Here is a 10,118-nt window from a genome sequence, read left to right as displayed (position 1 = left end):
CCCCCACACACACACACAACCCAAAAACCCACCCACCAACCTAAAACATTAGGGTTTCATCCTCGGATCTCTCACAGCCACGCGCCAAACGTGGCCGCGTCAGCACGGACCACTCATATCTCTCATAAGTGCGTGCCACCTGTCTTCAGACAAGGACCATACACTAACAAACCCCACACTCACTTCTAGCGCGTGTGATACACACGTCAAACTCATTTTTTTACTAGGGTTTCAAAGCATCACACTTGTCACCTTCCCATTGGTCAATCCGTTTCTCTCTCCTCTGTCTGTACACATGCAAAATCTCAATTAAAGTTAGATACACGTAATAACGAGTGTATATATAATTAACAACAAGGCTAATTTAAGAATCAGATTTAGATAAAAAGTTAAAAACTTTAAAAAACCTCAACACTCACTCATCTTTCCTATTCTCTCTCTACAACTTCATCTCAAAGCAAAAATAAACCTAAAAAGGGTTTCGCTTTCATTTCGCACTCTCAATTCTTCTCATTTTTCTAAAAATCATTTCAAGAAAATTGTACAATTGGCTTCATTTCAGTTTCTTCTTTATAAAGATAGTCGCTTTATTATAAGCCGTGGAAAAAAATTATTCTGGGTTTTTCTGATCTGAGCTTTCGATTTTGGAGAAAGGTAAGTTTTTTCTAATTTTTTTAGTTTCTGATTATTGGGTTTTTGATTTAAGGTGATTTGATATCTGGGTTTTGTTTTTTACGCGATTTTTTAGCTGATTCTTTGGACATGAAATGATTCCCGTACGTTTTAAGTATTTTAGTTCTTTTTTCCTTTTTTGTTTTTTTGGTTGGTTTATTTATTTTTCCTCGTCTTCTTTTACTGTGCTTATTAAGGTTGTAGCTTTCGATTTGCTTTTAGGTTTATGCTTAGCTTATTGAGATAATTGGGTATTAGCAAAACCCTAATTTTGCTTGTGGATATTAATTTGTTAGATTTAGGTATAATTTTATGTGAATTGTGGAACAAATGCATAAACCCTAGAACGGCTATAAATGATTCATTATGAAAATAGTTGATGGGAAAAGATTGATTTCTGTTGTCATCCAGATTAGGGTTTTTAGCATTTGAATTTCATTAGAATTGTAGTCACGTGTTATTCCTTAATGTAATGTCTTTGGTATTCGGCATTGTAATTATGTTAGATTAACTTATATACACTAACAGTACAAAATAGTGGTTACACCTACCTTTGTTCCATGTTACTAATTCTACTTTTTTGTCGACGGTTACATATAATTACCTTTTAGGTGACCTGATGAGTTTATAGGGCAGCCCGGTGCATTAAACTGTCGCTATGCGCGGGGTCCTGGGAAGGCCGGACCACAAGGGTCTAGTTTACGCAACTTTACCCTACATTTCTGTGAGAGACTGTTTCCACAGCTCAAACCCGTGACCTACTAATCACATGAAAGCAATTTTACCAACTATGCCAAGGCTCCCCTTAGAAGTTAAAATATATATTATATGGCACTGTTGGTTTTTTATGAACTAAAATAATCTCCTTAAGTACCTTAATCTTAGTTTGATGATAAAGTTCCAATCTTTTAAGTGTACACAAACACATAATTAAAGGCCCATATGTATCTCAGTAATGCCGATGCAAAATGCAACCTCATATTTTGATCTTCTTCTAAATAGTTTAGCTGTTTGCAATGCTTCATTTTCTGAGTTTCTATCATGAATTTCATTTTTGTGACTGCAAATTTATTGCTTTATGTAGGCTTTTAGTTGGTCTCCCTTTTACATGGAGAAAAGTAACATAGCAGTGGAAGAAAATTCTCACACAAGTACTGATATCAATACATCTTTGTCGAAATCCTTGGGATCGCTCATACAAATTGAATCAATATCTATAGACCTTGATATTCCTATGCCGAAGAAAGAGGAAGGGAACTGTCCACATTTTTCAATACGGTAAGTCTTAATCTGTACAGTTTGCCTTCTTATTTCTTACATAAAGTTTCTGTTTTACCTTTCCTTTATGCTATCTTCAGTTGACTTCGTTTAGAAGCCGATTCTTTTGTGTTGATACCTGATGTGTTTGGAAGTTTGTTGTTGTTATCGATGGTCACCTTTTGCTTACTGGATTACGGTGTTGGATTGACAAATAGATTATATGTCTGATAGCAGATATTGGTTGATAATTGTTTACTCGTACGCATAGGAGAGTGTGGAAAGTTTAGGCAAGATGTATAGCTGGCTTTACTATCTTTGGATTTTAGTGGGATGAATCGTGGCACATCACCTATGTACGGTCAAAGTTTTGCTTTCTGGTTATCTCCTTCAAAAGATTTTCTTCCGATAATATTTTCTAGGCGCTGAATTTTACTACTATAGTTACAGTCTTAAGCCTTCTGAGGTCGAATAAAACCCAATAATCACTTGGGATGTTTTTCAATGAATAAACACTGCAGTCTTTCTAGCGAACTCCTATGTTCTTGACTGCATTTCTTACATTGGACACAGTGGATATGTTGCTGAGATGAGAAAAAGGGACAGGAAAATTTGTTCTCCTTTTGCATCGACCAGTGATTGCAGTACTTCTGAGGAGCAACTTCCTCCTCTAGATGTTCCTAAATTTAGGTGGTGGCGATGCAAAAATTGCATTAACGAGTTAGGCACAGAAAGTGCAGGAGAAGAGTGTGAGATCCTTTCTTCAAGCTGCAGAAGTAGATTGATCTCCGACAACATGGCTTCTACTAGTGCTATAGCAAATGTATTGCCAGAGACAAAGCAGGATTTAACTTCACAAAAACGTGACAGAAACAAAGCTATTATCGATGGTTATCCCAATACCAGTAGTGGCTATGACTTCTTATGTAAACCAAACAAAGGAAGGTGCACTGTAGTTGAAGACAAAGCTATTGCAGCTGGTATATTCTGTAATAATTCATTTACTATGGCTCATATTTTGGTATTTTTATTCATTTAGAATGATAAATTTCTGCCTACGTGTTTATAATCCATATTGCTTTTCAGGCAACAGAACTGGTTCCGGAAATGTTAGAAATGAGGGGATCGGATATCCAAATATTGAGGTAGCAATATCTAAAGAACGCTCAGGTCAAGAAATAGATTCAAAGAGCCCAGGTAATTCAAAAGCATTTTTTATATGCGTCAATATCATATGATCGTCAATTTAAATTGACGAGAGCTCTTTTGGTTTCCAAAACAGCTGCTAATTATCTCTCAAACAGCAGAATACGAGTTGCAATCTCTGACTCAACCTTGGCAGGGGTTAAAATTGTTCATCATGGAAATCTCCACATAAGTGCTGATGATGTAAGTGCTGATATTAGTCCAGAGAAAGAAATGGGTTCTCCAAATGATGGACAGAGGAAAGCCTCAACGGCTTTCAAGCAATCTGATATACCAGGTAGTAATGGTAAAGCTCTTGAAACTAGTAAGACGAAACTAAGTAGGCTACCTTCCCTTGAATTGAGAGATTGTGATGAAACATCTTCAAGAAGTGACATAATTTTGGCTGAAAAAAGACAGTGTGATTTGCACCATGATATTCCAAATGATCTACCACGTCGGAAAACTCGAAAGGTGCGTCTCTTGACTGATATATTGGGTGGACAAGTAAATTTGGAGACTAGGCATGCCAAAGCAGAGCGTAGTTCATCGAGTACCACGCCCACGGTGCCTTCTGAGCAAGAAATAGTTGGTGCTTCTAAGGATAAGGGATCCTTTCAGAAGAAGAGGAAGTTGTCTAAAGAAGATGACAGAAATCTGTCGGAGATGGGCATACAATGTAACGTGGCTAAAAAGGTCAGGTCCTCTCATGGAGGAGCTGAGAGGAGTTCCATGGCAATCGAAAATGATGATTCACGTTCAGATGAGAAGGAATCTGATGGAGAAGGTATACCGAGTGGTACCAGAAGTCTGCAAATTAAGCATAGAAATGGAACAAATAAAAAGAAAAACAAGCAGCTTCGCCCTGTCGATGGATATTCTCCTGAAATGCCCTGGAAGGATACAACCATGGAAGATTGTGGTTCAAAGGGATATGGTGCTGCAAATAGCCTCGTTCATTCCGCGCAACGTTATCAGTCATTGGTAGGAACAGATAGAAATTCTGATTTGTGTTGGAACAGTAGAAAGTTTCCTGAAGTTGGACGTGTTCCCTCAACTCTTATGCACCCGGACAATAATTCTCTGGGGGAAAGTTCAACCAGGAGGAAAAATCCCGTACTGATGACACCTGATATGGAAATGATGACCTCTCAGCCAGCGTATGAATTGTCTGATAAAGTAAGGCTAGACCTGTCTTTGAACAGCTTCAGAGACTCTGACAAATGTGCTGAGAATGATATTACCCAAAAAAGAAATATGACAACCTGGCCGTTCATTCTGCAGAAGGGAAATAAGAGTAGCGATCCTCGAGGGAAAGATAATACTCTTGTCCGACAGTCAAATGTGACTGATTCACAATCTTCAAGGAAAGGAGCAATTCATGACCTCAACCAGGGAATTTTCCAGACATCATCAATGTGGCAAGAGATCCAAAACTCTCCAAATCTGCTTCAGAAGGGGAACCTTCATGTTCCCGATATAATGGTACTGGTTTATTTCTGTGTTTTACTTTTAGCCTCCCTTTTGTTTGCGATGATTTAGTTTCCTCCCCCTCCCCTCCACTATTTCCCGTGGAGTCGAAGGATCTATATCAAATAGCTAAGAGTGCATCTTAGTTGAGTTGATTTAGAAACATTTCTTTCTTTGGTTGCTCAGGCTATAAAGTAAAGCTGATACTTTTTGCAGTTCTTGGGTGTAGTTTTATATACCTAATACTATGTTTAGAGATGATGGAAAAGCAAAATACTGTTAATAAACTAGAAATGATATCTTAAGTAGCCAGATTGATTATTTTGATCCGACACATGGGATTGAGGGAGGTTGACAGGCTTTTGGAAAAAGGCAGCAGGGCTGGGTAACTAAGATTTGTTTTTTGTTTCAAAATCTTGTTCTTGATATCTTAGAAGACTGCCATTTTGATGAGAGAACATCTTCATTTGAGAAGTATCGCTACAATGTCAAAGGTGAAAAGAAAAGATATTCACATTACGTAGCGACGTCCCCTTTTTCCGTTAATTTCTTTTTATGTTCTTAAAATAATGAATTTACTGAAGTGACTAGCTGAATTTCAGGTCCGAGTGCTGAGACAATATCATTACATTTTCTTATCTGGTCATGCTTATTAGTGCGAGCCTGAGTTTAGTTGGTATTGTTTTATATGCTTAATACTTCTCTATAGGTCCTCTAGGTGAAACAAATTTCAATCAGCGGACGTGTGACTTCTTGTTTTATTATTTCATTTTATGAATGTTGTAGAGTAAGTCAATGCAACTTATTAACTAAGTTGCGCAGACTCTTCGATTTTGGTGCCGCCCCCGTCCCGATACGAGAGGGGGACGGGAGCGGGAGCGGGAGCGGGATACGTCCCGGATTCGGTCAATTGACTTCTGACACTTTGACCGGAGTCCATCGACAAATTTGGGAGAAAATTTGAGATTTTGATTTCTCAAAATAAAAATAAAACAGAATTAGGAGAATGAAAGAATAATATCCATCTTGGAGAATGAAAGATTGAATTCTACAATATTCATATAAGTTTTTCACAGAATATCTCTCAAAATTTGCAATATTTTTATAGCTCTATTTTTTATTAGCCGAATCCCCGCACCCGTATCCATATCCGGATCCGCACCCCCGAATCTTAAAGTTTAGATTTTGCCGAATCTGATACTTGGATCAGTCCCCGTATCGGATACCCGCACCTGAGTCCGCGCAACTTAGCTTATTAGCACAAATTTTAAGGTAAGTGCTTGTATTCAGTGAAGTCACAGAGATTTGCCTTTGCAGGAAATGCCTCACCGGCATAATGGAGCAATTCTTAATGAATTTCTAGAGCATTCAGATGTAATTGAGCATCACAGAAATCAACATTCTGAGAAGGCTTTAGAACGAGGGTTGTCAGATGATATACCAATGGAAATTGTGGAGCTAATGGCGAAGAACCAGTACGAGAGGGGTCTTACTGAGACCAAAACCAAATGCATAATTGAAAGAACTGATGGTATTGCAAGGCCATATACTGAGATACGTGAGAGTGAAGCAGTAACATGGTCACGTCCTGGTTTAATTAGTTTCCATCCATCTAATGCAAATACAAAGACCGATGTTGGAGCACGAAGAGGAAGCTCCCTCCAATTCTCTCATGTTAATAGGAACCACCTCGGAATGGCTCAGGTTGAAAGACTGCCGGTCAAACTGTTTGGTACCTTTCCTCAAACTCAACAGGAATTATCTAATGTAGGCCAAGGTTCTGCTTCCATGAACATCAGATCCGGTTTGCAGCATAGTGAAGAAGCAAACCCGGTATGGTTTTCAAATGTGCAGAACACACCATTAGGACTTGGAATTTCACAGAAATCCATTGGTCAGCCAAATGTCAAAATGATTCAGAAAGGGAGGACTATTAGTGACATAAAGAGTGTTGATGTGAGAATGCAGAATGAGCCCCATCTTCTTTTACCCAAATCAGGAGGCAATGCCGATTTGAATGTGAAAAATATAGGATCTTTAGATCCTTATAATAATGAGACAATCCCAGCTATGCAGTTACTCAGCCTTATGGACCGACAGATGCCATCAAGTACTCCTTTCAATCTGGATACAAACAAGCTCCGGGAGAAACCTTTTTCTCCATGCAGTTATCACCCGAGGTTTCAAATGGATGGTAAGCAGAGTATTCTCAACGGGTCGTATTTATCACATCATCAGTTGAAGGAGTCTTCCGGGGTACACCCTGGTGGTTATCATGCAGGTTAGAACTCTAGATAATCTTTTTGTTCCTTAATTGATTAAGATTCAACTTTCTTAGAATATTTTCATCTTCATTTCCGGTCATTAATTGGTCCCATCATCGTTCCATGTGTAAATGAAACAAACTCTAATAAGCTGATTTTACAGATCAAATATCTTTCAAGTCTCGAGGACAAGAGAAATCAAGAAAATCTCATGCACCTTCGCGATGTGGTGGAAGCAAATCGGAGAGATTTGTATCTTCAAATGGCCTGCTAAGCATGAGTCGACATTCTTGTCCTGAGAAGGACGAGCAAAACAAAATCCTTGGCACATCAAGTTCTCAGGTGCTTCCACTGCAGGATCATAATGCTTCGAAATTCTTTGACTTGGAGGGCCACAGTAATGCTAGAGCTGTATTTCCAGTCAACGGAAGTAACATTTGCAGCCTTAACCGAAACCCTGCTGAATTTAGTATTCCAGAAGAAGGAAACCCCTTCACTAGGAGTGTAAAGGATCCAAGAATTGGGAAGAAGATCTCATCAAGAGAGAGATCTCACACTGTTGATCTGAATAAGCTAAAGCAGCGGAGAATCACAAAGGAAAAAGAAGGGAGACTACTACCATTAGGCCGTGCATAGTGAGTTCCACAAATTGTCTATCTTTTTGCTGTGGAGACTCAATTCTGCTGAAAGCATATGTCCCAACTTATACTCGGGTATATGGTTAATGCTGGTTGGTTTACCAGCATATATTTTCGGTTACTATACCAGTTAAAGTTTTCAGGTAAATTAATCTATGATAATAAGAAATGTATCAAAATGTTCAGAAACTCTGAATAGTTATACTCTGGACACAAACTTGAACTGATTCAAGAAACCGGAGCTCTTGATTCCGGATCTTGATCCATCTTGGAGGCATGGTGAATTTTAGATAACTTGTGTGTTGTTGTTTTGCTTCTATTGTTAAAAAAAAAAAAAAAATGAAGCTTAAAATGTGTATCTTTTGTATGTTGAACAGAGAAAACATGAGATAAAATCAGCTTTGCTCTTCAATATTATAAGGCTACCTTCTATTTTCTGGTACATATTCTGTTGTTCTATTTTAATCTTTTATTTTCCCCACGGTGTAGGATTATACTGGGTATGTTGTTGTTGTATAGTCGACTCTAACTAGTCCGAGACTTTAGTTCTACAGATGATGCTTCCAAGTTGCAAGCCTGAAACACTTTAATGGTGTTCTTTTACACTTTTCTTTCAATTTAGAACAACAAATATTCACAGGTAAATAATATATAGGGATAATTGCAGTTTTGATCCCTCAATTATTGGTAAATTTTAATGAACCTGGATTAGTTCGTTACTAGGTTTCGGATACCATATGGTTAAACAAAAAAAGATACAAAAAAGAAGGACAAGGAGAGGACTCAAGAGGAGTGCTGTAGAGTTAAATTTCGCCTATTCCCTGAGTGACAGTATTTAAACTATATAGATTTAATTTTTAGAAAATTTAGTATTGAATTTATTGTACTTTTAAAGTTATAGATTCATATCTAATATTTATTACAATAATTTTAGTGAACTTTTACACATAATTTTATGTTCCACATTCAAAGAACTAGGCTCCTTAAACCAAGGGTCTATCGGAAACAGCCTCTCTGCCTTTATATGGTAGGGGTAAGGCTGCGTACACAATACCCTCCCAAGAAGTTTATAAATTTCTGTATAATGCACGGTACGTATGATTTTAATAGTGGTCCCAAAATTGGATATTTCTTGTTTCTTTCTTTTTTGTGGGTCCAATCTGATAATATCTGAGAGCCGAGGGTCTATCAGAAACAACCTCTCTACCCCATCGGGGTAGGGGTAAGGTCTGCGTACACACTACCCTCCCCAGACCCCACTTTGTGGGATTTTACTGGGTCGTTGTTGTTGTCGTTGTAATCTGATGATAGCTGAACATTTGATAATATTGGTTTGATTTTGAGATGCTCAAATTAAATACCTAAACAAGAAAGAATATATGTAAATTACATCTTTTAATTTTGTTCTGGAAAAGGAATTTATATATGAATTCTGGACTAAAAGAATGTGACTCTAATTATTTGACTGCAATTGCTATACTTTCCGTACTCTTCGATTATCTTATTAAATACATATCAGAAAGAATTTCTTGAATACACTATTCTTTTGAAGTTCTATGCAATGCGAATCTGAAACAGTTGGACTAGTGCGATACCACTAGGGGTGTACATGAATCGGGTTGGTTCGGTTTTGATAAAAACCGAATCAAACTAACTATATCGGTTTGGATTGATTCGGTTTTATCGGGGTTTTCAGATTTTTTGTTATGTGAATATTATTTTGTTAAATTTTTATAAGTAAATATATGTTTAATAAAAGTTGAAAACATTGACAAATATATAATCTACTAAAATATTCTTATGGAAGAATTTTCTTAGTAACACGTGATAGTTATTTGTTAGTCGTCTGACAATAATTTTACGTTGATGTATACTTTCAAGGTTAACCGAATTTAATAATTAAACATAACAATAAATATGAACCTATATAATGATATGTTCTATTTAATTTTAAACTATCGAAATACCATTTCAAATTCAAAAAAGATATAAGAATTTAATAAATCTTGACATATGAATATGGAAGAACAAAGAGATTAACACATTTCACTAACACTTGATAAGAAATTAAAGTGATCATATACCCATAATTTAAGTTAATAAATATGGAGCACTTCATATTTAACTAAATATTACAACCCAGAAGAGATTCGCAAATATTTCTAGATATTTTTTAAAGAAAATTCTATAAAAGTCCTAAAAGTATATATAAAATTTTTATATTTATATATCGATTTGGTTCGAGTGTTATTATTCAATACCAAACCTAATCAGATTTTTAAATCGGTTTAGTTTGACTTTTCAGTTTGGTGCGATTTTCCGATTCGATTTGTATACCTTAAATACCACAACTAATATGTCGCTTGGCACTTTTGGATCTTTTCAGATTTCACTGCACATTCAATTTATATACCAGTGCCATTTTCATAGGAATGAAATATATGTATTCTTTTGTGATTTATATACCGGCATACTCCGTCACATCTTTCTACTCAAAGTCGAATTTAGAATTTAAATTTGATGTGTTCGGTGTCAAAATCTTGTCACTGAACATTTAAACACTAGAAAATCTTATATATATATATATATATATATATATATATATATATATATATATATATATATATATATA

General features: G+C 36.4%; 1 protein-coding gene across 2 annotated transcripts; it reads left to right on the top strand.

Annotated features, from left to right (window-relative positions):
• On the top strand, positions 390-7,925 carry LOC109232109 (protein EMBRYONIC FLOWER 1-like). Of its 2 annotated transcripts, none has more exons than XM_019397782.1 (7): positions 390-654; positions 1,757-1,950; positions 2,503-2,909; positions 3,016-3,126; positions 3,212-4,599; positions 5,902-6,865; positions 7,012-7,925. In XM_019397782.1, the coding sequence occupies exons 2-7, from the start codon at positions 1,781-1,783 to the stop codon at positions 7,482-7,484; spliced, it is 3,513 nt and encodes a 1,170-aa protein (XP_019253327.1). In that variant the 5' UTR covers positions 390-654; positions 1,757-1,780; the 3' UTR covers positions 7,485-7,925. The 2 variants fall into 2 exon arrangements, with proteins under 2 accessions (XP_019253327.1, XP_019253318.1); XM_019397773.1 differs by having other exon boundaries at positions 2,503-2,918.

Source organism: Nicotiana attenuata, chromosome 1 (assembly GCF_001879085.1).
Source record: "Nicotiana attenuata strain UT chromosome 1, NIATTr2, whole genome shotgun sequence".
Taxonomy (NCBI): Eukaryota; Viridiplantae; Streptophyta; class Magnoliopsida; order Solanales; family Solanaceae; genus Nicotiana; species Nicotiana attenuata.
This window is presented reverse-complemented; position numbering and strand designations above follow the sequence as displayed.

Excerpts from the sequence above, each read along its gene's own strand:
- LOC109232109 (XM_019397773.1), top strand. The coding sequence starts at position 1,781 with ATGGAGAAAAGTAACATAGCAGTGGAAGAAAATTCTCACACAAGTACT. Across the intron at positions 1,951-2,502 it reads TGTCCACATTTTTCAATACG|TGGATATGTTGCTGAGATGA; the intron begins GTAAGTCTTAAT and ends CATTGGACACAG. Across the intron at positions 4,600-5,901 it reads TTCATGTTCCCGATATAATG|GAAATGCCTCACCGGCATAA; the intron begins GTACTGGTTTAT and ends TTGCCTTTGCAG.